The following is a 25,945-nucleotide window of genomic DNA, read 5'->3' as shown; positions in this document are numbered from 1 at the left end:
AGGAGAGAAGTGATGGCATCACTCTTGCCTTTTTGGTGCAGAATTTAGGAAGGGTGAGCCCAGAAGTGCTCGAGCAGCCAGATGAGGGAAATGGGGAGTCTGAATCCAAAATCTTGGCAAGACTTGGGAAGAAGAGGGTATGAGGCCACCTTCCCAGGAGTCTTCCAGCCTCAATCTGCTGACTTGCCCCTGCCATATTCCACCATGAGTGTCTGCCGCAGTCTTGTCAAGGGCTCCACAGGACACATGCTGCCTTACTCAACTTGCTCAGTGCTTTATTGAACCAAGACCCTACCAGATGACTCATCAGGGCCTTCAAGAAGCCCTGCCCATTTCCTGAGATTCAGAATCCAGAGGTGGCTGGCCTTGGTTTAGCTGCTTCCATGACATTTCCTTTTGAATATCTCCAAACCTTAAAGTGTAAAGATTTTGTCCATACAGATACACGTATACTCCTGCTGCAGGCTGTCATCCTCAGAGACACTTTCAACTCAGCGGTTTGTGGACAAGGCGTTGTGCATCCACGGCCATCCATCCATCCACTCTTCCATTCGTCCATCTGTCCATCCATGACAAGACAGCAGCAAGTTCTGACACGGTTCAGGCCCCAGGGTTCACAGCAGTGAGGGCTAGGCTTCCAGTGGGCTCAGGATGCAGGCCTTAGCCCTCACCCAAGGGCCTCCGCAGATAATAACATCCCTTTCTGAGGCAACAGAAGCCAGGGCCAAGTGGGTTATGAAAGTTTGAGTCTTTAACCCCAACTGGATGGGGGAACCTAAATCTTAGCCTGTGACTATCCTGAGATGGGCAAAAAAAAAAAAAAAAAAAGACAAATCAAGCATATATATAACACTGAAACAGGAAAGAGTAAGAGCTCATGTCTGTGCTGGAGGTGTTCATATGGAGGGACAGGAAAGAGGAAAAGAGAAAGGGGAACATGGCGCACACACTCAGGAGTGCTGTCGAGAGCCTGGGGCACAGTGCTGACTCCTAGGGCAGGGAAGAGTACAGCTGTGGCCCATCCTAGGGGGCTGTAGCTTTCTCTCAGCCTCATACATACAAACAAAGCCCCTAGAAAAAAGGGGGCTTTTCTGAATACAGGAAGACAAAGGGTTAACCCAAACAATAAAGAAAAAAAACAAAAAGGCTCCTGCTAGACACAAAACACTTCCTTTGAACTAGACTTAATCCAATTTCACTAAGTCAGCAGGCTGGGCTCTTCCAGGGGTGCCAGGGGTGGGGCCGTGGGTGTCACCACGATATGGAGTATGACTGGAGTGAGACAGGGGATCAGCACTGGGGCAAACAGACAGGACACCCTCACCGTCTTTCGCCCAGACAGCAGACCCTCAGCCCTGTAAGCCACTGGGCAGCTGAGGCCCAGGCCGCACAAAGCAAGAAAGGCGGGTGGGACAGTTGCCATCACTTCACTGGTCCTGCAGGCGGCTGCAGAGCTCCCGCCGGCTCCGCTCGCCAGCCCAGCTGCGCGTCTTGAGGCGGAAGGTCTTCAGCTCATCCTTGAAGTCCTCATGGTTCATGGGCCGGTAGTCCTGAGGCTCACAAAAGGTCTAGGGCAGGATGGGATGGGTTGATCAATACGGGGAAATGGGCAACTTCGGGTGGGGGGGGACCCAGTCCTCCCTACTCCTTCTCCTAGGGCTACTGCCTAGCCGAGCCCTTTCCCTGTAGCCCAGCCCTCCCACGGAGGCTATGGCCACCCCCACCCATGGTACCGGGTGCTGTGGGAAGAACTCCTTGTAGCCGCCTTTGAGGATATACATCTCAGGATAGTAGAGGCTGGGGTAGTCATTGGAGGCTCTGTCCCGTTCCCGGATGAAACGGCACCTGGGACCAGCAGGGGTGTGGGGTTCAGAGCTGGGCATGCAGTGGGGTGTACATCAGGGGAACTGGTCCCCGTGCCCACTCCTTTGAGGGCCTTGGGGAACCACAGAAGGCTTGAGTGGAGGAATGTCAGCCACAAGAACACTTTTAGATCAGTCTGGCTAACTGGGTACAGAAGAGGTTGGGGAGATAGAAGGAATGAAGCAAATCAAGGGGGTTCTGTGTCCAGAACACAGTTGCTCAATCTTTGTCAGAGACATTTCTCCTGGGCTGAGAAAGGGGAGGCAGGAAGGAGAGAAGTGGACCAAGTTCAAGAGGTAGATTCAGAAGGTCTAGACAAGGCTTGGTGAGGAGGAGGTGGAGAGAGAAAGGACGATTGAACTCTGGAAGGATCAGTGTCACTGAGGACTGGGACAGGGCCCTTGGACTTTTTTTTTTTTTTTTTTTCTTTTTTCTTTTTGCGGTATGTGGGCCTCTCACTGTTGTGGCCTCTCCCGTTGCGGAGCACAGGCTCCGGATGCGCAGGCCCAGCGGCCATGGCTCACGGGCCCAGCCGCTCCGTGGCATATGGGATCCTCCCAGACCGGGGCACGAACCCGTATCCCCTGCATCGGCAGGCGGACTCTTAACCATTTGCGCCACCAGGGAGGCCCAGGGCCCTTGGACTTTAAGGACACTGATGGAGACTGATGGAGAATTAGGTTTTAGGGAGGGGGGCGGCAAGGGACAGAGGGTAGATGGGAGGCCTGTTGGGAAGGACAGTGAGAGGGAGACAGGAGGAGGGTGCCATGCACAGGGAAGCAGGGATGAGGTCTGCTCCAAGGTATCAGGTGAGACAACAGGTCTAGGCCCAGGAGGGCCATGGCTGGGTTTGGGCCTCTTGGCCATTGGATGGCTCCAGCATCCGCAGTCCTGGGCGAGGAAGGTCAGGAGCAGCACTAGCTGGCTGGGTGGAGCTGGGACTCACATGCGGGGCCCCCGCTCAGATGAAAATTCACAGTGGAAAATGAGGATGATTCTCTTGTCCAGGCTACAGGGTGTGATGGGGCTCTGTAGCAGGAAGGTCTCAGCATCCCTTTCCAGAGGCAGGTTCACAGCAGTCTGCCAAAGGAGCCAGAGGTCAGGCCACAGCCCTAGGCCTGGGCGGGAGACCCTGCCCTATGTGGTCCCCATCTTTCAGATGAGTGACCCCACCTCTTGAGGGGCAGAATCCCATGAGAGGGTGCACCCACCCCCTACTGATTCATCCTCCAGGCAGAGGAAGGATAGAACTGGGTGAGTCCTCTCCCGTCACCCTGTCTCACCTTGATGTGCCCGCCTTCATACTCGTAGGGGTATCTGCAGTCCACAATCACAAACCTCTCCACGATGTTGCTGAACTTGCCTGTCAGCAGGGCCACCATCTGTAGGAGGCCACGGAGGTGGGTTCCAGCAGTTCAGGCTGGCAGGCAGGGGCTGGCCCATGCATGTAGCCTGACCCCAGGGGAGGTTAACAGGCAAACAGAAGTCCCAAATGCACCAGAAAATAGCTCATGCCTGCATACCGTTTCTGGTGAGATGTACTTGAGGTCTTGGTGCTTTCCATCCACAGTCTGTAGGAGGAAGGCCTAAAGGGAAGAGGAGAGAGAGGGGAGAGAGAAAGTGAGATCGGTAAGATGGAAAAGATGGAGTTTTTTTCCCAAGCCCAAAGGCCACACCTGCTTTGACCTTCAAATTCAGCTCTGGTTCCCATAGCAACCAAGAGGGGCCTCTAGGGTCTGATCCCCAGGGAACAACCTTCCAAGGGGAAATGAAGATGGGGAGAAGAGATGAACCCCCATGCCTCCTGCCCCCATGTTTTGCCAAGCAAGCCCCAGGATGAGGCCCAAAGAAGCTCCAAGCAAGATGTTATGGTTTGGAAATGTTTTCCAAGGTTGAGACACCACTGATGCCCTGTACAGATTTGGGTAGAGTCAGGATATCAAGAAGAGTGAGAGAGAGGAGTCTAGATGAGGATAAAGGATAAGATGCAAAGGACAAGGCGAGGGGCCTCTGGGGAGAGAGGGAGTTGCTGAAGCAGCTGCTGGGCTCAGGGGCCACAGTCAGTAAGGGATGGAGCCTCCTGAGGGATCCCACTGCTAGTACCTTGGAGTAATCCCCGATCAGTTCTCGGTGGTCACTGTCCAGGATGTTCTCAATCTCGTCATGACACAAGGACTTTGAGCGGAGAACGCGGGCTTTCTGTGAGGCAGGTGGCAGCCAGGGTCAGGGGTGAGGCTGCCCCTCAGTGCCCCATCTGGCGAGGACCCCCCTTCCCTGCACCCTGTCCTCTGCCACAAACCCGGCTGAGAAGGACTTGCAGGGTGGACGTGGAGGGTGGCAGCTCAGCCCTGCCAAGCCCAGTCCCGCCCTAGAAGGAGGGCACTCACGGGTTCCTCAGCCTCCCGCTGCTCCTCTGGAGGGGTCACGCTCCTTCTCCGCTTGCTCTGTATGGGCAGGTCCCTGTCCTGGGGCCGCTCCAGCCTCTTGAGGATGGGCCGGATCACGCTGCAGGGCATGGACGGAGAGCGGAAGAGCCGCTGGCACTTGCTGTACATGATGAGGTCCTGGCGGAGGTGGCAGGTCCGGGGTCAGAGTTTCCAGCCCCTGCCCTCCACACCAACTCCCACCCGGAGGGCAGGGCCCCACCCCTCCAAATTCTGAGGGGCCTCTCCAGAGGCTCACCTGCTCCTCTTCCTTTTCTGAGGTCTTGACCAGTGGGGCACTTATGAGGCTCTCCATGCCTGGGGGGACTACATCATCCTCCTGAGGCCAAATCAGCAAAGATATGGTTACATTCACAGGCAAAGGTCCAACCTCTAAGGCCCCGAGTCTTCCAGGACAGCCTTCCCAGTTCTCCCAGCAAACTCCAGGCCAGCAGCCCTCCCTCACCCTGCTCACACCTCCCTCACTTTACCCGAGCACAGGGCAGACCCCCAGAACTAGGAAGCTGCAGGGCCCCACTCGCTGCAGGGGCTTGCATAGATAGAACTGGGAGAAGTGTGGCCATGAAGGAGGACCAGGCTTCCCTCTGCCCTGCCCAACCGCCCTTCACTGCAGCACCAGCCACCTCCTCTTCTCTGATTGGCCAGAGGTCAAGCTGTAACTCGGCAACCTCCAGTTCTTCTGATGACATTGAAATGAGGTCATAATCTTGCTGTAGGAACTCAGAACTCTCCCCTTTTCTAAGATCCCAGGGAGGGAGAGGTAGGGGGCCTGAAAGGGCAAGGCTGTTCACCTTTAAGTCACTCTCCAGGATATCCACGAATCCATCATCTTCCTCGGCAGCCCCCTTGGTTGGGGTCAGGGAGAAGCAACATCGGGCCAGGGGAGTCAGTTCTTCTACTTCCATCTTCCGCTCAGGGGTGAGACACTGTGTGGGTGACGAATAGACGCAGATGACTCAGGGGTGGGGCCCTGAGGCAGTCCCCACCCCAAACTTTCTGAGAAAAGTTTCCCAGTGCCTCAGGGCTCAGGATCACCCTCAAGTCCCCCAGGCTGCCTTCACAGGCACCTGCCCTGTGTGCATGCCTGCCCTGCATGGGTCAGCTCTCCTGATATACCATCAGGTCGGGAGCCGAGCTTGGCCTCTGGGCAAAGGCTTCTCTGCGGCTGGCCCACTCTGCCAGGGCATGGGTGTGGCTGGGATGTGTGGGCTTCCCCGGCATCTTGAAGACAAATCCATCCTGCGGGCAATACAGGGAGCGGAGGCGGGTACATGATCAAATGCCAGAGCAAATCCCAGCAAGCCCCCTTCTCTCCCTGGAGTGCTCCCACTCTGGCCTTCTGGAAGCGCACATTCTCTTTGTCCTCCCTAGAGCTGTGGGCAGCTCGGCCACATGCTTCACTCTTCCTCCAGGTGCCAGGCGCTTGGGAGTTGGTGATGTTCCGTAGCACAGGGCTGTGGCCCAGAAGCCTCCCCTAGAGAGCCAGGAGGGCAGCAGGTACAGAAGGCTGCATTCCTCTGGTGCCAGCCCAGGCCCTACCTTCTCCCATCCCTCCTCCAACTCCCCCAGCTCCCCTGTCCACCTCCAAAGCCCAGCTCCCACAGCCAGACCAGGGACACCCAACCGATTCAAGCCCACCCTCTGGGAACCAACCCCAGTCCCTCCTGCCCCTCCACAATCCTGGCCAGCAAGCCCGAGCCTCCTGATGGGCCTCAAGGACACTCACCGGCAAGGACTGGAAGCGTCGGATAGAAAACTGCTCACTGCAGAAGGAAACAGGGACACCTCAAGGCTGAAGAGTTGGGCCGTGACAGAGAGCATGCAGGGTGCCCCTCCACCACAGAGCCCTGTGCACCCCTTCGGGAGGACCTGGGAAAGCACCCTCCCCGGGCCTACTCCACCCACACCGGGCAGGGGAGCCTGCGTGAGGAAGGCACAAGCACTTACTTTCGAATAACTCGGCTGGCTGCCTGGATGGCCTGTTCAAATCTAGGAGAGAGAAGGGTCCCATGCAACCCAGCTCCCCTCACAGCCCATCGCCCACCCCCAGCATTAGGTTTTTAGTCCACAAGGGCCAGGGCCAGGGCTCAGGCCAGGGGAAAGAGGAGGGAGGAAGAATGCAGATTATCAGGGGGCCCAGGTGTAGGGGAAGGGGAGATGAGAGGCAGCCTGGGATTTCAAAGGCTGCCGTGAATGGAGGAGGCCTGGAGAATGGCAGTGACAGAGACAGCTGGTGTAGGTTGCAGGGTGGCTGAGGAGTTACCAAGGCAACAGTCTCACCAGCCTGCCCACAGGCCTTCCACCTGTATGCAAATCACCTCAGCAGGGCCATATGGCTGCCAGGAAAGGCATCCATCCATCCCATGATGACAGGCCTTGTCCTGAAAATGTGGATATCTCCAGGACCTGGATGCCAGAAAGGCTGGGCTTCCCTCCCTTGTGTGGGACTGTCCTGGCTCCTCCAGGACAGGGGCCTGGTTCAGTCTGCTGTACCAGACCCCCTAGTGACAAATGAGCAGGGTCACAACCTCTCCTCCCTCCTGTGGAATTTTCCAGGACCCAGCCTCTGTCCTACCCCCTCCTCCTGCCTTAGAAAAGGCCAGCAGGCAAAGAATTCCAACAGATGTTCCTTCTGAGGCTAGCTGTGTTACCAGAGACCACCTGCCAGGCGGGGTTTTTGTGTCTATGTGTGTATACACACACACACACACACACACACACACACACTTCTTTCTGTGTAACCATCAAAGCAGGTGCAGTGGGGGGGGGGGAACTGAGGGCTAAAGTGTCAGGGGGATGCCCCTGCCCCGAGTAGGAGGGTGGCTGTGCCCAGCCAACCTGGCATCAGGATGACCAATTTAATTGGCTTGGTTTTCAGCCTGCACCTGGGCCCTGGGGGTAAAGCAGGGACAGTCCTGTGTTACCATCAAAACCCAACGTGCAGTCCCCACACCACCACCCAATGCTCTCCCCATTTCCTGTTTATGAACAAACCTGCAGCCCAGCCCAGTCTGATCAAAGGCAATGGGAAGAAAGACAGCCACTGCCCTAAACCCAAAGCCATAGTCCCTTAGCTCAGGCCAGGGATGCCCAGCTGTTCCCAGTAATGCCTGACAGCTGCTCTCCCTGCTGGGGCATGATCAGCTGGGTGGGAACAGCTGTGCTCTGGAAGGTACTACTCACGTCCCACAACCAAGAAGCAGGGAACTATGCTGAGCAGAGCCCACCAACTTCTCTACTCCCCCTCACAAAAGGCCTGGTCCAGGGGTTGGCCAGAGGGTCAAATGTCACTGAAACCAGAGGTTACTGATAGGATGGCCAAGGGCCAAACCACCTTGAAGCAACTGTTTTGTTTGGCCTAAAGTAAATTAAAAACTTTGAATTAGTTGGACCATATTTTCCTACCACCCCAGCCCTGAACCCACTCTAAGCTGCTCCCATGAGAGCAGACCCTTCCCTGAGACAAGGAGCAGAATTCCAGGACATGGGAAGGTCAGTTAGTGCCCCCATTGGGGATCCAGAGAGGTCTGTTTGCTCTACCAGGCTTCCCAGTGAGTTTAGGGTAGAACTGAGATTCCCCAGGGCAGGTTCCCCCTCCTTGGTAGTGTGGTCCCTCTTCTCTACTCACGTCTGCTCCACCACCTGGGGGTCCATAGGGCTGGGAGAGTCCATGCACAGACCTGGGGACAGAGTGCATTGGTTTGAAAGTGGTGGCATTTCCTGCACACTTTCCCCCACCATGTCCCAACCCTATTCAGAAAAGGGAAAAAAACCTGTTGTTATTTTAGGTCTTGGCACATTAAAAAATGAAACACAACCCACCCATGGACCGCAAGGGCTGACACACTGCCAAATCACACAGGGCTCCACTCCATGTTTACTATGGAAACTCCTCCCTGTAGGCTTTAAACCAGAACTCTGCTAAGCATTTTTCTAGAACTGGTTGAAAATAATCTGTTCTAGAAGAGATAATGGCTTTTTAAAGGAAAAAGTTAAAGCTGAAGGCAAGTGAATGTTATAAAATGACAGACTTTCAGCCCTAATGCCTCCCAGGTGGGGCTGTGGTTCAGGACTTTGGCGCCTGGTTTGAAATAGGTAGGATCTCATCTCCCGCAGAGGACCCCACCCAACACCCACCTTGCCCAGCCAGTCTGTGCTGGGTGTGGTAAGCCCCACCAGAATTGGGCAGAGGGAGGCTGCTGGGCCCACCAGGTTGTGGTAAGGATGTTAGTCTGATCAGTAGTGAAGTGGGGAGGCTCAGGCAGCCCCCCAAACTCCCCTGGCACCCCTGGGCCTCACCTGCATCAGAAGATTCAGAGGACTCAGACGACAGGGAGGATTCAGACGCCCGACGGGACAGGGATAGGCATGTGAGCAGGCTGCCTACCCGACTCTTTGGGGTCTCGCTGGGAAGGGAGCAGGGACCCAGGGAAGGAGAAAGGTAAATGTGGGGCTCAAGGGCTGGCCAGCCCATGTTCCCACCAGCCACCCACCTCTGAAGGGCCCATCCAGCCTCTGCACTGTCCCAGGGAGGTGATGGCATCAAGGGCCTACCCTCTTCTCAGGCCTTCTACAGAGACTCTAAGTGTCTTCTCTTTGTTGGTTGATTTAACGTTCTACTGGGTGCAGGGGAAGGTGAACCCAGAGCAAGAGCAAGGAGGTAGGCTGGAGGAGGTGGGCTGGGGTCATCCTGGGGGATTGTGGGGCAGCAGACAGCCCTGGAGGGCCTTCCCCTAAACTCTTCAGGCCCCTACCCATCCACAAGCCTTTCTGGAGGAATGGCCAAGACTTTGGTCTTTATTGCTCCAAGGACAACCCAGGCTGGAGCTGCAGGTTTGCTCGGGGAGCAGGACCAGAGTTTAACCCCTTAACCCCAGGAAAGAACTGGGGGTGGAGGGAACAGGGCCACCCTCAAGTTCCCCCTCCAGACTCAGAATCCCCGGCCTGGGGCAAAATGGTGGAGATTTGGGCTGAGATTAGGAAGGCAGCATGGTGGAGGTGGGGAAGAGGGTCTCCAGAGGCTTGTGAGGGCCAAGAACAAGTCACCTGGAGGGTGTGAACAGCACAGCCCTAGTCCTGGGCCCCTGAAGCAGTCTCTGTCCCGGATGCCTCCCCATTTGGCACCCAGGCAGGGCTCCCAAGAGGCCCGGGACTAAACCCTAATGCGGGCCTCTCACCCCACACCCAGCATCCTTGGGGCGCCCTACCTGCCGAGCCCGGCGAGGTCGTGCATGGTCTGGGTGAGGGTGGTGACCGGCGAGGAAGCGGCGGCGCGCTTCGGAGACCCCAGGAGGCCATGAGCCCCCAGCCGGAGGCCCGGGAGGTGGCCGGGACGCTGGGCGCCACCGCGCACGACGGCCGGACTGAGAGTCGAGGCTGCCGCGGGCTCCGGCTGGGGCAGCTCCATCTCGGTGGGGCGGGAGGGCTGGGCGAAGGGCGACCCACAGACGCCGGGCACAGCTGGCCGGGACGAGGTAGGGAGCCGGCCCGGGGTGGAGGGGGGAGGGAGGGAGGAAGAGCAACGGGGCCGGATCGAGGGAGGAGAGGGAAGCGGGGAGGGTGGGGAAGGGAGGAGGGACGCATGGACCAGCCACCAGCCCGGGAAGCCTCTGGCAGAAGCTGCCACCTCCACCTCCTTATATATTCGAAAAATAACAGCGGCCGCGCCGCCGGACGCCACCAATGGGGGTGCGGGTTAGAAGAGAGGCGGGACCGAGGGCGGAGCCCGTGTGGTGGAAGGCGCGGAGGCTGGACCAGCAGGGCCTCGCCCAGTTCCAGGCTTTGGGTAGGGTGGAGGAATTAGGGTTTCTCTTACGCCCCTCGCACGCACTCCCAGCTACGGTTCGAGGAGCCGGGCTTCCCAAATTCCGCTTCTCAGTATGTGGTTTGGAGCTACACCCCCCCCAGCGAAGAGGGTGTGTAGAGGGCCTCCAGCGAAGAGGGCCTCAGAGGATGCAACAACCCCTCAGGGTAGCCTCAGAGGGACCCCCGCCGTTTAACATCACTCACAAGCACCGGCTGGCATCTTGAGAGCCTCCATTCCCGGAGTCTGCAGAATACAGCTGTGCTGTGCGGTCTGTTTTCGCCATTCCACTTTACAAACGGGGACAATGTAGAGAAGTACATTAACTCGTTCAAGGTCACATGGTTGTGCAGATGGTGGAGTTGAGATTCACCCCAGGCGCCTCTACTCCCACAGCTTCCCTGACCCTGCGACTGGCAGCTCAGAGCGGCCTCAAAGCGTAATTCCCACGGGGAGCCCCCAGTGCGGGAGGTGGACCCGCGGTGGGGGCTGACACGTAACTGATGGTGCTTCCATAGCCTCTGATTAGATATGATGCCAAGGGATCCAGTTTTCTCCCGCAGCCCCAGAGGAGGCTCTAATGGTTGGTCTAGCCATGAGTTTTGGCCGTGAGGGCCAAAGAGGGTGTCAGCAACCTCAGAACCCAGTTATGGAATTATCTCATGCCCACTGACGGTTTGGCTAATGTGGTGCCAACGTTTAATTGGTGTTTCTTTGATCAGGGAGGCTGAATTTGTCACTAGTTTTAACTGAGCATCTTCTAATTATCTGATCACCTCCTAGGGAGCCATCTTTCCTGGACCGTGTTGGGAAGGCTGAACCCAAAAGCGAGTGGGTGGTAAACTACTCTTGCACCCCATCTGCCCTGGGGAGAGGTGCCCTCCGGCTTGTCGGGTCGCAGCTCAGGAATGCTGGAGCTTCGGCCTTGAGTCCCTTCCCCTGTAGCCCCAATCCTTCAGGCCAAGGAGCAGTGGGTGGGGGTGGCAGAAGGGAGGGCCTGGCCGTAGGGGGTTGGGTGGGCCAGGAGACATGTGGAGGAAGGGAATGGAAAGACCCCAATCCCATCTGAGAGGGGTGAGGAGGGTGGGGACGTGACAAAAGTATGTCTCCCACCCCACCCAAATCTTCAGAGCCCCTCCCCAGAGGCAGTCACTAATATAATTTGTTGCATAGTCTTCTGGAGTCAGTCTAAACAGTCCTAGCTAATAGAAACAAAATGGGAGGCACAAATACGAGCCACACATGTAATTTAAAATTTTCTAGCAACCGCATTTAAAAAAGTAAAAAAAGGACTTCCCTGGTGGCGCAATGGTTAAGAATCCGCCTGCCAAGGCAGGGGACACGGGTTTGAGCCCTGGTCCGGGAAGATCCCACATGCCATGGAGCAACTAAGCCTGCCTGCCACAACTACTGAGCCCGCGTGTCACAACTACTGAAGCTCACTTGCCTAGAGCCCGTGCTCCATAACAAGAGAAGCCACTGCAATATGTCCACACACTGCAACAAAGAGTAGCCCCCACTCACCGCAACTAGAGAAAGCCTGAGCACAGCCATGAAGACCCAACGCAGCCAAAAATAAATAAATTACAAAATAAATAAAGGAAGGGTGTTTAAAAAACAAAAAAAAGGAAAAAGAAACTTTAATATTTTATTTAACCTATTTGAAAAGTTATCATTTCAACATGTTATCAATATAAAAATTTTTAATGAGATGTTTTACATACTTTTTTTTGGTACCAAGCCTTCAAAGTCCAATGTGTATTTTACACACATAGCACATCTCAATTTGGACTTGCCAGAATGTTTTATACCTTGCTTTCTTTTACTTGATATATTTACTCAATTCCCTAATGCTGAACATTTATTTAAATGATGCAACAGATATGTATAGAATGAATTCCTAAAGAGAAACTGCTGGAAGGAATGGGCTTTATTTATAAAAATCTCCTTTGCCCTTTCCTGAATCTCATTTTCTCAATCTGAGTTATTGAAGAACAGGGACCAAGTCATTTACCTCTACTCCCGTCTCCCAGAACCTTGAATACTGAGTGTCCTTCAATAGGGAACTAGCCAACAAAGGTGGTTCCTCTGTACTGTGCAATAGCTGAAGCATTTAAAGAGAACAAGTATTGGGAGGGTAGGGATGCCTGGCACCTGGCAAGCCCAATAATAATTGCTGATTATTGAATGATTACCTATTGGACTCTTGGAAAATGATCTTTTGGAGAAAGTGTTCCTAGAGTAAAATAATTTTTTTTTTTTTTTTTTTTTTTTTTGCGGTACGCGGGCCTCTCACTGTTGTGGCCTCTCCCATTGCGGAGCACAGGCTCCGGATGCCCAGGCTCAGAGGCCATGGCTCACGGGCCCAGCCGCTCCGCGGCATGTGGGATCCTCCCGGACTGGGGCACGAACCCCCATCCCCTGCATCGGCAGACTCTCAACCACTGCACCACCAGGGAAGCCCTAGAATTTTGAAAGTCTTGATGTAGATATTTATTGATATGAGAAGGTCTTTACAATACAGGCTAAAAAATATTATGCCAAGCGTGGTCCCATTAAAAATAATATGCACAGGGGACTTCCTGGTGGTCCAGTGGCTAAGACTCCGTGCTCCCAGTGCAGGGGGCCCGGATTCAAGCCCTGGTCAGGGAACTAGATCCCACATGCCATAACTAACAGGTCGCATGCCGCAGCTAAAGTTTCCACATTCCACAACTAAAAAACCCCCGTGCCGCAACTAAGACCAGCACAGCCAAATAAATAAATAAATAAATTTTCTATTTATTATAAAAAAAATGCACAGATAAGTATCCTACAAGGGTATTCTCTGAGTGATGGAATTAATGGTGATTAAATAGTTTTATCCTAAAACTTGTCTGTATTTGAAAATATCTTCCAAAGAACATAATTTGGAATAATATTATAATAATAACATAATTATAATTTTTAGATTAATTAAAATAACATGATCTCCATCTGGCAGTTCCTCAAACATTTAAACATAGAGTTACCATGTGACCCAGCAATTCCACTCGTAGGTATATACCCAAGAGAAATGTAGACATATGTCCTTGCAAATAAATATTTATAGCAGTTATTTATGATTGCCAAAAGGTAGAAACAACCCAAATGTCCACCAACTGACAAATGGATAAGCAAAATGTCATATATCTGTACAACAGAATATTATTCAGCCATAAAAAAGAATGAAGTACTGATAAATACTATGTCATGGATGAATCTTGAAACATGAAGCTAAGTGAAAGAAGCCAGTCATAAAAGACACATATGATATTATTCCATTCATATGAAATGTTCAGAACAGGGAAATCTATAGACAGACAGTAAATTAGTGGCTGTTTAGGGCCAGCCAGGGAAGGGGCAGGTAGTGGATAGGGAGATGATAGCTAAAGGTTATGGGATTTCTTTATAAAGTGATGAAAATGTGCCATCTTTCCAATTCTCCACCTTAGGAAAGTCTACAGTCCACCTTCCCTTCTCTTGGCCTAGGCTGTCCAAAGCTGCTCATGAGGCCTATACCCATTCCACTTACGTCATCACTATTCTTTGTGCCTCTCAGCAAACTTTCCATTTTCCTTTTCATTTTATTATTATTTAAAAAAAATTTTTGGCTGCACCGCGTGGCATGTGGGATCTTAGCTACCTGACCAGGGATCGAACCCACGCCCCTTGAAGTGGAAGTGCAGAGTCTTAACCACTGGACCACCAGGGAAGTCTTCCTTTTCATTTTAAAGAGCCTGTAGTACTTGCTATTGAAGAAAACTTGGAAAATTCAGCAAAGTAGAAAAAAAAAGCTCATCCACAGTCATTTCACCCAAACAACCATTGATTATAAGTCAGGATGGCTGGGGAGACAGGAGGACATACATGCACATGGATGAAACCTCCAAAACTGTAGACTTGGTTTCCTGAGGGTTTGTGGGAAGGAGTCCTCAGCCAGGTGGTCCTACATTTACTTCTGCACAGGGACCTCACACCCATTATGGGCCAAGCATTGATCTGGCTCCTAAAGGAAAAAATCTCCCAAGTTTTCTTCTGGACCTTGTGATTGGAAGGATATTTTTATGTCTTAGGGTGGGGGAAGGGGGAGAAGCTCTCTCTAAGTAAGACACAAGATCCAGAAGCAATAGAGGAAAAAACTGACAGACCTGTCTACCTAAAGATTAAAAACTTCTCATATCTGAGATTCCCTAGGCTAAGTAAAAGGACAGTGGCAGACTGGGAGAAAATATTTGCAATATATTTAAAGATTATATATCCAGAGCATATGAAGAGTTCCTAAAAGTCAACAAAAGAGAAACAAGGGCAAAAGATATCACTAGAAAATTCTCAGGCTTCAAATGGCCAATACACATATGGAAAGAGAAATGCACACTAAAACAGCAGTGAGTTATACCTTCTTCCCTTGGCTTCCGGAACAGCATATGAGCTTGAATTTCCTCCTACTGCTTCAGCTGCTCCTCCCGCGTTTCTTGTTAGTTCTTTCTTGAGCCCTTAACCTTGGAGAACCCCGGCACTGTCTTTGGTGCTATTTTATTATTCGTCTACACCCATTTTCTTGAAGCCTCATCCAGCCCCAGATCCTCAGCCTGTCCCTCTGGGTCACAGCCTTCCTCTCTGCCTACTCCTCAGGCTACTTTAAGATTTTTTAAAAAAAACACTGCAATTCATTCATTGTTTTAAGAATTTGTCATGTTTATGTGTTTGGTGGAGGAAGAGGTTTCAGGGATTTGTATGTATGCATGCTTATGTACATACATGACATTATTTCTGTAGGTGCAAACACAAACATTTATGGCTAAATGCATGGAACAGCACAGAAAGTGACACACCAAGATGTTATCAGTGTTTATCTATGAATTGTGGGATCATCATCAACCAGATTTAAAACTATAGTGTTGCTTATAAAAATAACCTAAATGTGTAATAGGCCTCATCGATTAGTGTTCAACCATAATTGGAACAATATGCAACTATTAAAAAGTTTGTTGGCAGTACTTTATCAGTAAGGCAATATTTTCATCACTTGATGCCAGGTAAAACAGCAGGAGATGCCAATACACAGTCTATATCGTCTGATGCCAGTTTTATGCGATAAATTTTTAAAGAAAACTGCATGCGCCTAGAGAAAAGACTGGAAGTAAATGTATCAAAATGTGACCTGCGCATCTCTCCAGGTGTTGGGGAGAAAGGTGCTTTTTAGTTTCCTGTATTTTTCAGTTTCCGCAAAAAACGGGGGTTATTTTTACCTTAATAAAATAAAAAAGACAAAACATAGTTGTTATTCTTTATAAGCAACAAATCGCTGCCCACCCTGCGCAGAGGACGGGCACAGCGTCCCGGCCCGCACCATTGCCGGCGGGTCACCAGACGCCCGAGCGCTGGCCATTGAAGCAGGCCGAAGCGCCCCCGCGCGGTCGGTCCGGGGCGGGGAAGAGGGTGGGCACGGAGGGCTGGAGGCGGTGCCGGGCGTCCCCGCGCTTCCCGCGAGATCCCGCTCTACCCGCTCCGCCCTGCTCGCCGCGCTCCCAGCTCCCCGCGCCGCGGCACTTCCTGCCTTCCGCTCCCGCGCCTCCAGCCCTCGCCCGCGCCCGCCGCCTGCCGCCCGCCGCCCGGCGCCGCGCCCGCCGGCGCCCCCGAAGGTGCCCCCGGCCCGGCCGGGTCGCCGCCCCGCCCGCCGCCCCGCGAGCCGCTTTGTCTCGGGCGGGGCGAGCAGGAGAGGCCGCCAGGTGCCCCCCGCCGCGGGCCCGGGCCCCCCGCCCCGGGGCGGCGGCGGTGGCGCCGGGCCCCGGGGCGGGGGGCGCGCCGGGATGGGCCCCAAGCGGCGGCAGCTGACGTTCCGGGAGAAGTCGCGGATCATCCAGGAGGTGGAGGAGAACCCGGACCTGCGCAAGGGCGAGATCGCGCGGCGCTTCAACATCCCGCCGTCCACGCTGAGCACCATCCTGAAGAACAAGCGCGCCATCCTGGCGTCGGAGCGCAAGTACGGTGTAGCCTCCACCTGCCGCAAGACCAACAAGCTGTCTCCTTACGACAAGCTCGAGGGGCTGCTCATCGCCTGGTTCCAGCAGATCCGCGCCGCTGGCCTGCCGGTCAAGGGCATCATCCTCAAGGAGAAGGCTCTGCGTATAGCTGAGGAGCTGGGCATGGACGATTTCACTGCCTCCAACGGCTGGCTGGACCGCTTCCGCCGGCGCCACGGTGTGGTGTCCTGCAGCGGCGTGGCCCGCGCCCGGTCGCGCAGCGCTGCCCCCCGGCCCCCAGCGGCGCCCGCCAGCCCGCCCACGGTGCCCTCGGAGGGCAGCGGTGGGGGTACCACGGGCTGGCGCGCTCGGGAGGAGCAGCCGCCGTCGGTGGCCGAGGGCTACGCCTCCCAGGACGTGTTCAGTGCCACTGAGACCAGTCTGTGGTACGACTTCCTGCCCGACCAGGCCGCGGGGCTGTGTGGCGGTGACGGACGGGCACGCAAGGCCACCCAGCGCCTGAGTGTCCTGCTGTGCGCCAATGCCGATGGCAGTGAGAAGCTTCCCCCACTTGTAGCCGGCAAGTCCGCTAAGCCCCGTGCAGGCCAAGCCGGCCTGCCCTGCGACTACACCGCCAACTCGAAGGGTGGTGTCACCACCCAGGCCCTGGCCAAGTACTTGAAGGCCCTGGACACCCGCATGGCTGCAGAATCTCGGCGAGTCCTGCTGCTGGCTGGCCGCCTGGCAGCCCAGTCCCTGGATACCTCGGGCCTGAGGCATGTGCAGCTGGCCTTCTTCCCGCCAGGCACCGTGCAGCCGCTGGAGCGTGGAGTGGTCCAACAGGTGAAGGGCCACTACCGCCAGGCTATGCTGCTCAAGGCCATGGCAGCGCTAGAGGGCCAGGATCGCTCAGGCCTGCAGCTAGGCCTCATGGAGGCCCTGCACTTCGTTGCTGCAGCCTGGCAGGCTGTGGAACCTTCGGACATAGCCACCTGCTTTCGTGAGGCTGGCTTTGGGGGTGGCCCTAATGCTACCATCACTACTGCCCTCAAGAGCGAGGAGGAGGAAGAGGAGGAGGAGGAGGAAGAGGAGGAGGAAGAGGAAGAGGAGGGTGAAGGGGAGGAGGAGGAGGAGGAGGAGGAAGATGGCGAGGAAGAGGAGGAAGGGGGGGAAGGAGAGGAGCTGGGGGAAGAAGAGGTAGAAGAGGAGGGTGATGTTGATGACAGTGATGAAGAGGAAGAGGAGGAGGAGGAGAGCTCCTCTGAGGGTTTGGAGGCTGAGGACTGGGCCCAGGGAGTAGTGGAGGCTGGTGGCAGCTTCGGGGGTTATGGTGCCCAGGAGGAGGTCCAGTGCCCTACCCTCCACTTCCTGGAAGGTGAGGAGGACTCTGAGTCAGACAGTGAGGAAGAAGAGGAAGATGATGAGGAGGAGGACGAAGATGACGAAGATGATGATGAGGATGGTGATGAGGTGCCTGTACCCAGCTTTGGGGAGGCCATGGCTTACTTTGCTATGGTCAAGAGGTACCTCACCTCCTTCCCCATTGATGACCGTGTGCAAAGCCACATCCTCCACTTGGAACACGACTTGGTCCACGTGACCAGGAAGAACCATGCCAGGCAGGCAGGAGTTCGGGGTCTTGGACATCAAAGCTGAGCCACTGGGCCTAGCCATGCCCCCAACCCGGATGTGGCAGCAGCAGCCCAGGGCAGAGGACTCTCTGGGCAGCTGTTGTGGATGGAGCCAGAGTGGGGAGCCCCAGATCCTTTAGTGATGTTCTCCTGGTCTTGTGACAGGCCCAGTCACCTCGGTAGGGCCTGGGGCTGGTGTCAGCCTCACTGCCTGCTTATTGCCTCTTTCTCAGAATCCTCTTTCCTCCCTATTTGCCCCTGGGCTTGGGGGACCAGGTGGGGAGGGTGGGGAGCTGTCCGGTGCTACCACACCGTGCCATCAGTGGACTAGGCCACAGTAGCAGCCAGGGATGGACCCTGGAAGCTCCTGGCCAGAGAGTGCCTCTCCCCTCTGCCATCCCACACCAGGTCTTTGGTGGGGGGGGACCCCAAAGCCATTCTGGGAAGGGCTCCAGAGAAAAGTCCAGCCTAGGACCCCACAAGGCTGGCAGCCCCGCATCCCTGCCCCGAGGCCACCTTGAGAAGCACAGTCTAACCGCAGGCTCCTGGGCCTGCCTCTGCCTGCTTCCCCACTTCCCCATCCCCTTCCTCTGGCCCAGTCCATGTTACTTTGGCCCTTGGTTTTCTTTCCAGATTGGAGGTTCTCAAGAGGCCCTCCAGAGGAGTGGTAATGGGCACTTCCCTTGTGGGCAGCTGCAGGCCCCATGCCTCTCCCCCCTCTCTGGCAGGGCCCTATCCTGGGCAGGGGTCCTGGGGCTGGGCCCAGAGTCCAGCCATCCAGCTGCTCCTTTCTCAGTCTGAATTCAATAAATCTGTCCACCCCCCTTTTGTGGGAGTGGACGTTTTAACAGCCAAGGGTGCATCCTTCATGGTCTGGGCTTGCGTCTGTCTTGGGGACACTTTCTTTCCCGGTTCCCTTTGGTCCTTGCTCTGGTGGGACAAATATTGAGAGAGTGGCTACAGCCCAGGCCCTGACCAGGGTGAGGGGCTACATGTATATCTAAGTGTTGCCTAGACTTGGGTGGGAGGGGTCTTCAATGCACTTGCCTGGGGGTGGGTTTGAGCAAGCTGGGCCTTGCACTGCTTTGGGGTTAAAACTTTTGGGTCAGTTGGCTGGGACAGGAGGGAGGGAGCCAACAGTCCCTGGAGGGCCAAATTAAACTATAGGCACCTGGGAACTAGGCTTATCAAGGACCATTAAAGAAGATCCTTGCAGGAGAGGGGTCGGAGGGCAGAAAGAAAGTGTTGGGGCAGCTCCTGTGGTCCAAGTTGCAGTTTGTAGGAGCATACAGGGCATCTCTTGTATGGTGCCTTAAGAGGGAGTCCTCTAGGCCTTTAAGTGATTGGCATTTCCAATCCTGGTGGCTATCCTTGGGAACAGTGTCAGGATGGAGGTGAAATTGCTGGGGACACATTGCACCCCCAAGAGGTTAGCCACTCCCTATGTGGTACCCTCTAGAGCCACACACCCCCCGCCCCCATCCAAAGGTGAGGACAGGCCCTCTGCTGATCCTACCCAACCTTTCTCTTCAGGGCCAGCTCACCCCTCCGGCCCCAGTGGTTCCAGTGAGGGGAGGGCCTGAGCTTGAGCAGGCCAGCAGCTCTGGGCCCCAAACCGGTTTTCCCACCTCTACTGAGGCTGGCACATCACCCCTGTGGTTCCCTGCCCCCACCTCCTCACAGTTCCTCCTCTCTCCACCCTGGAATGTGGGGGCGGGGGTGTGTGTTGCAGGCAGTTACTCAAGTCATCTTTTTAAACAAGAAGGTGGAATGACTTTCCCTTCCGTACCTCTGACTCTCAGGGATTCCCTCAAGGCCTTGAAGGCTTCAGAACTAAGTGAAAGCAAAAAAGCAGTTGGGATTCCTGGCCCCCATCCAGGCCCCATCTGAGCCCTGGAGGATGAGACAAGGAAGTCCAGCCTACCCCCTGGCCTGCTCTGGAGTAAATATGTGGGAACAGTAGCCTTCTCCCCAGGTGCTCCTGGCCAACCCAAGGCCCTCACCTCAAATACCAACAAGGCAAATACTTCCATTCGTCTCCTGCCAACAAGAACACCTCTTTTGCTGGAACTGAGATCATCCCATTAATGATAACACCAACTGACATTAATAGGGCTCTTGCTGTGTGCCAGGCTCTATGCTAAGTACTTTAGATGCTCACAAAGCCCCTATGAAGTAGGTTAAACCATGAGAAACACAGAACAGAAAGGTTCAGTAATGTGCCCAAAGCCAAACCACTAGTATGTGGCAGAAGCAAGCTCTCTCCCCAGGCTGACTCTAGAAGTGCCCCTTTACTAAGGAATTCCTAACCCTAACCATATTCCTAAAGGAACTGCTTACTGACTCAGTTTCTTTTTTTTTTTTTTTAAGCTTTTTATTTACTTTTGGCTGTGTTGGGTCTTCGTTTCTGTGCGAGGGCTTTCTCTAGTTGCAGAGAGCGGGGCCACTCTTCATCGTGGTGCGCGGGCCTCTCACTGTCGCGGCCTCTCTTGTTGCGGAGCACAAGCTCCAGACGTGCAGCCTCAGTAGTTGTGGTTCACGGGCCTAGTTGCTCCGCGGCATGTGGGATCTTCCCAGACCAGGGCTTGAACCCGTGTCCCCTGCATTGGCAGGCAGATTCTCAACCACTGCGCCACCAGGGAAGCCCCTGACTCAGTTTCTAACCCATGGAAGAATAGCTCTTGGAGATGAGGGATGTGGAAGTGTGTACAGGAGCTCTTGAAGCTCCTGTACCTATAACTAACTCCTGTTCCCTCAGTCCCCAAATACAGGTCTTCTGTAAATATCCTTCCCATTCTCCCTATTACTCCTTAGGGATGGTAGATGAGAACCATCCCCATTTCACGGAGGAGGAAATAGGGTTAAGGACTATAAATGACCTGCCCAAGACACTGGCCTTGAGCTCTGGTGCTCTCCCTGGGAGTCTGGGTTACATATAAAATGCCTCACTGGGACACTACTTGGGGGGTGGGGGGCAGTGGTGTGGGGATTGCCCTATGAGCACAGAGCTTTGAGGAGGGACCTAGCAAGGAGGCACTGTCACCCAGCCTACCACACAGTCCAGATGTGAAGCAGCTGGTGATTAACAATGGACCACCAGATAAAGCTGACAAACACTGGGATGCTGCCTTCACTTGGGACTGATTGCTAAAGGACCCTGGAGGAGTTTCCTTGTCCTGAGGATACTGATGCAGGGGTTCTGGAGGACTGGTTGGCTTTGGCAGTTCCCAGAGTGGGCCAATGTCTGGTGAGCAGTTGGCAGAGGTGATTTCTTCTTGGGAGGTGGACAAGACAAACCGCCTTTTCAAAGCTGGGGCCTGAAAGGAGGTAGCGGGAGGGGGGAAACTACAACTCCCAGAAGCCCTTGCTCCCCGGGCGACTCGAGAATGGTTGCCATGGTTTCAGAAAACAATATGGCCGCTCCCAGCTGGGAAGTGAGTCTGGGTTAGAGAGGCAGAGGAGGATCTGGGCGGCGGCAGTGGCGATAGAGGAAGCTCTTGAGGGGTCGTGAGGTTGGGCCTGGACTCTGCACAGCTGGAACGGCCTGACCTTTCTGAGGGCTCCAATGGCGGGCAGCGTGGACGAGGAAGCGCTGCACCAACTGTACCTGTGGGTAGACAGCATCCCTCTGTCCCGGCCCAAGCGAAATCTCTCCCGGGACTTCAGTGACGGAGGTGTGCGCTCCAGCGTGTGCGCGTGTGTGTGTATGTGTGTGTGTGTGTGTCCGCGTGCGCGCCTGGGTGTGTTCTATATGTCCTTGTGTGTCTGTCCTGTATGTACGGGTGTACAGGGTGTGTGTGCATACATGTCTCTTGTGCTTGTGGCGGCGGAGGTGGGGGTGGGTTGGTGGGAGGGGTGTCTATCTCCTAGGACTTCAATTGTAGAAGTGTGCACCTTGGGTATGTGGGCATGTGTGTGTCCATATTATGTATACGTGTTCTATCCTTTATGCATGTGGTGTGTGTGTGTGTGTGTGTGTCTGAGTCTGTGACTCCCTCCTGGGACTTTAATGAATAAGATGCGTTCTGTATATGTATTTGTACATCTCTGTGTGTGTGCATGCCTATTCCTGTATTCTATATATCTGTCTTGTGGGAGTCTGAGCATGTTTGGTCATATGTGTGTTGACATGTTCTGTCCTGTATGTATGAGTGGGGATGTTGTGTGCATATGTTTCTTTGTGATTGTGTAGGTGTGTGTCCAAGACTGTCTCCTGGGATTTTAATAATAGAAGTATGCATCACTCTGTGTGTATATTGGTGCATATGTGACACTTCGTGCTTCTGTGTGTGCGTGTTGGTGACTGTCTCTTAGAACTCCAGTGATAGAACTATGTGTCTGTGTATGTTTCTGCATCTCTGTGTCATTTTGTGTGTGTGTGTGTGTGTGTGTGTGTATTTATGTCAATTCCTAGGGTGAGGCCCCAGCCTCCTGAAGTGTTCTCTTTGAGACTCATAGAGGACCAGAGACCTTAGTTTTTATATGCCCCGAGTTAATGGCATAGGAATGCAGCTCCTTTGGGGTGTGCTGGAATTTTTGTCTCTGGCTGCTCACTGATCTTGCTTTCTTACCTCACCTCCATATCATCCTTACCCCTTTCCACATCTTCACCTCTCCACTTGGCCCCACCACTCTGCAAACCCTGATTCTCCCATCCCACCCACTCCTTCTCCCTCCCCCTTCTTCCTTACCCATCTCTACAACTTCCATGTCTGCTCGCACTCCCTCTCCCTCAGTCCTGGTCGCAGAGGTCATCAAGTTTTACTTCCCCAAGATGGTGGAGATGCACAATTATGTTCCTGCTAACTCTCTCCAGCAGAAGCTGAGCAACTGGGGTCACCTGAACAGGTAGCAGAATACCTGGGCACACTAGTGGGATCTCCAGCCCCTGCACTGTGATCCCAGGAAGGGCTGCCCAGCCCCTCCACCTCCTGTGGTCTCCACAGTCCAGGCTGGTGGCTGGCTGGGAAGGGACAATGCAGACAGAATCTGTCTGGTAACAAAATCAAGGGACTCTTCTTTTGGGGAGGTGACAAGGACCCTCGAGACATATAAACACTGGGCTCAGGTTGCGTGCCCTTCCATTCCCCCAGGGCTGTGCACTGAAGGGCTGCAACTGCTGCACCCCTTTCCATCCCCCAGCCCTTCACTTCATCCCCGCCAGGAGCCAGTCCACCATCCCTGTGTCTGCCCCCCAGGAAGGTGCTGAACAAATTGAGCTTCTCTGTACCAGATGACGTGATGCGCAAGATCGCACAGTGTGCCCCAGGTGTGGTGGAGCTGGTGCTCATTCCACTGAGGCAGTGCCTGGAGGAACAGCAGAGGCGCAGGAAGCAGGGCACCAGCTCCTTACAGGTGCCACCCCATTCCAGTTTCTTGCACTGCTCTGGGGGAGTTTCCCAGGCAGCAGAACGCTCTGCCTCAGCAATAAGTGTGGGAGAAGGGTGCCTGGCTAAAGGGAGCCTGGCGGGGGGGCGGTGCTCTTCGGGGGTGGGCAGCCTGAGCTCACAGCAGACCCCGGGGGTTCTTTCAGGAGCTGGCTCCCCAGGATGGCACTGACTACATGGATGTGGGTAAAGTAGCCTTTACTTTTCTTCCCTCCCAGGAGGAGCTTTCCTCCTGTCCTTCCTTCCTGTGGGGGAAGGGGTGGGGGTGTGGGGAGGTGGAAGACAGGAAAACAGGGCTCCATCAGGATTACTCCTACACTTGCCTTGTCTCAGGTTTGTCCCAGAAGGCCCGAGGGAAAGGTGCTCCAGACCCCCAGGGAGGGGGACAGCTCAGGTAAGGAAACTGGGAGCTCCTGACCTCACCAAGCCTGGTAATCTCCCTATGCACATGGCTAGGAGGTGAGGGTGAGGGTTGCACCTGGAAAGGTAGGGAAGTCAGGGACGGGTGGGGGAGAGTGGGGGGGAGAGAAGGCCTGGTCGAGGGACACTGGAAGGGTGAGGGTGGGGCCCAAGATCCAAGCCTGGGCTAAGCTGCCTCTCACCCCAGGGTGGGCCGGCTGCCTGTGCCCCGGCCTCTGGGGTATAGCCAGGCGCGGCAGGTCGACCGAAGCCTCATCCTCCAGATTGCTGAAAAGGAGCAGGAGCTGTTGGCCTCGCAGGAGACTGTGCAGGTGAGGGCGCACTGGGAAGGCGCTGGGGGATTGGGGCCTGGAAACACAGGGGCGGGGGCAGCAGGCCGCAGGGCTTGACCTCTGTGGGGCTCCTCCCAGGTCCTGCAGATGAAGGTGAGACGCTTGGAGCACCTGCTCCAGCTCAAGAACGTGCGCATCGAAGACCTCTCCCGGCGGCTCCAGCAGGCGGAGCATAAGCAGCGGTGAGCCAGATGCTCTAATGAGCCTCCTGGGACAAGAGCGCCTCCCCTCTCTTGGGGTGTGAGTGAGCATGGGGGGCGGTGGGACAGGAACCCTCCAAGCTGAGCCCCGTGACTGAGCCACTTCCTTCCACTCCATTCGGGTCAGGAGAATGGACTGCTTTCCGGAACCTAGAAGCCACATGCAGAGACCTGGCATGCACCCCAAAGCAGTGCCTGACACCAGAGGGGGCTCTATGCTCCCTGTGCTGGGCCTTGGACGTTGGTCCCCCAGCTCGGTCCACACCCCTAGAACCCGGTCCCCACCCAGCTCTGATGACAGCAGCGTCTCCATCCAGGCTAGTCCTCTGTACCCTGGGCCAAAGGGGAAGCTGTCCCAGACAGCTGAGGGGCTTCCTTGCCCCTCCTTGGCACTCACCTGGGACCCAACTGGAGGCTGGAAAGTGCAACAGCTGAAGAGAAAGGGGTGAGGAGTGAGCTCAGCCAGGAGTGGGGAAGACATGGGCTGTGCCTGTTCCAATTGCCCTCCCCTCACACGGGGTATGTTAAGAATGTCTGGGTTGCCCCCATTAAAGGTATGCTCTCCTTCCTGTGCCTGCCTTCTGTTCTCTAAGGGCAGTGATTTCCTGTCCCCCTTGTGCTACGCCCCACCCCTTAAGTGAAAGAGCCTTGTGGGCCCAGAGTGGGTCTCAACTCGTGGGTAGCTGGGCCCTGAAGTGGCCACTGCTTGGTAGATTGATGATACCACCAGGGGTTAGGTCTTGTGCATTAGGACAGCCTGACTTCTAACTCTGGCCTTAGACTGACCCCCAAACCTATCCTCACAGTGTTCTCCAACCCTGTCCAAACCCAACCACAAACCCAGGTTTCAGATTCTCACCAAATGTAGCCACATAGTCACCCTCAACCCTGCCTATGGACTCACCCCTAAACCTGTCCTCTATATGACTCCCAACCCTGCCCACAGACTGACCCCAAGTTCTGTGGACCAAGGCCAAGCTTGCCTCCCAACCCTGACCAAGATACCATGGCCTTTGGTGCCATCAGCCTTTGGTGCCAGGCTGGAATTGAGTCCATGTTGTTAGATCTTCTGATATTTCAAAAGAGGAACAAGAAGAAGCAGAGGAGAAGGAAGAGGAAGAATAAGAATTTTTTAAAGCCCCATGTGGACTAAACGAAATACATCTACAGCTTACTCTGGGTGCACTGTCTGCCACTTTTAGAGCTTGAGGAATAGAATAGACATGTGAATACAACTGTGGGGGAGGCATACGGGGGCACATGGAATGGTGGGTTGGGTAATAAGAAAGCATCTGGCAAGAGTGGATGGGCTGGGACCAGAATGTAGAAATCTCCCAATGACCATGCTGGAGGACAGCATCTCAAACGTCAGAGTGTGCACGCATCACCCAAAATGATGCTAAAAAGTTTGAGGCTCTTCTGGAGACAGTCCCAGAGCACAGAGCGCTTTGGAGCAGGGGAGGATTCAATGGTAACAACAGCTCATGAAGATTAATTTGCCGACAGTGTGTTCACCAGAGACCAGAAGATAGGTTAGGGGCCACAGGGATCCAGCAGAGGGTAGGAGCCTTGGGGGCTCCCCAAAGGCAGTGACCCCGCTCTTTCTGAAAGGAAGCTGGCCTTAAGCCGCCCATACCATCTCTCTCCTAGTTATGTTGGAAGAAGGGACCGTTCCCCGCGGGTACTTTAGGGACCCTGTTCCAGCCAGCGAAATCGGGAGGGGGTGTTGTTCAAGGACCTGCAGGCGCAGCAGCGGCTAGAATCCTTAAAGATCCGAGGGCTACGTTTCTGCTCCCAGACTCTGTGCAGGCGCCCACATCCCACCCCGGGGCGCTGAACTAGGCACATCCCCCTGCCATTGCGACCGCCTCCGTGGAGATC

At 54.8% G+C, this 25,945-nt stretch overlaps 3 protein-coding genes across 5 annotated transcripts; 2 read left to right on the top strand and 1 right to left on the bottom strand.

Annotated features, from left to right (window-relative positions):
- Positions 1-258: 258 nt before the first annotated feature.
- CDC25B (cell division cycle 25B) lies at positions 259-9,923 on the bottom strand. Of its 2 annotated transcripts, XM_060077873.1 has the most exons (16): positions 9,515-9,923; positions 8,607-8,713; positions 7,936-7,987; positions 6,255-6,296; positions 6,034-6,070; positions 5,659-5,781; positions 5,424-5,546; positions 5,099-5,233; positions 4,546-4,626; positions 4,251-4,427; positions 3,967-4,062; positions 3,387-3,449; positions 3,147-3,245; positions 2,810-2,943; positions 1,734-1,845; positions 259-1,568 (listed from the first exon to the last, which is right to left on the bottom strand). In XM_060077873.1, exons 1-16 carry the CDS (start codon positions 9,712-9,714, stop codon positions 1,428-1,430), a joined length of 1,722 nt encoding a protein of 573 aa, XP_059933856.1. In that variant the 5' UTR covers positions 9,715-9,923; the 3' UTR covers positions 259-1,427. The 2 variants fall into 2 exon arrangements, with proteins under 2 accessions (XP_059933856.1, XP_059933857.1); XM_060077874.1 differs by lacking the exons at positions 7,936-7,987; positions 8,607-8,713; positions 9,515-9,923 and adding an exon at positions 6,626-6,701.
- A 5,991-nt stretch (positions 9,924-15,914) lies between these two features.
- CENPB (centromere protein B) lies at positions 15,915-17,997 on the top strand. Its single transcript, XM_060078971.1, has one exon. It carries the CDS (start codon positions 15,942-15,944, stop codon positions 17,748-17,750), a length of 1,809 nt encoding a protein of 602 aa, XP_059934954.1. The 5' UTR covers positions 15,915-15,941; the 3' UTR covers positions 17,751-17,997.
- Positions 17,998-21,176: 3,179 nt separating this feature from the next.
- Positions 21,177-24,563, top strand: SPEF1 (sperm flagellar 1). 2 transcript variants are annotated; one of them, XM_060078439.1, is made up of 7 exons: positions 21,177-21,399; positions 22,462-22,573; positions 22,924-23,080; positions 23,259-23,298; positions 23,446-23,506; positions 23,720-23,843; positions 23,943-24,050. In XM_060078439.1, exons 1-7 carry the CDS (start codon positions 21,291-21,293, stop codon positions 24,048-24,050), a joined length of 711 nt encoding a protein of 236 aa, XP_059934422.1. In that variant the 5' UTR covers positions 21,177-21,290. The 2 variants fall into 2 exon arrangements, with proteins under 2 accessions (XP_059934422.1, XP_059934421.1); XM_060078438.1 differs by lacking the exon at positions 22,462-22,573 and adding an exon at positions 24,192-24,563 and having other exon boundaries at positions 21,311-21,399; positions 23,943-24,046.
- The last annotated feature ends 1,382 nt before the right edge of the window (positions 24,564-25,945 follow it).

The sequence above is a fragment of the Mesoplodon densirostris genome, chromosome 16, assembly GCF_025265405.1.
Source record: "Mesoplodon densirostris isolate mMesDen1 chromosome 16, mMesDen1 primary haplotype, whole genome shotgun sequence".
Lineage (NCBI taxonomy): Eukaryota > Metazoa > Chordata > Mammalia > Artiodactyla > Ziphiidae > Mesoplodon > Mesoplodon densirostris.
The sequence above is the reverse complement of the archived record's forward strand: the minus strand, read 5'-3'. Positions and strand labels throughout refer to the sequence as shown.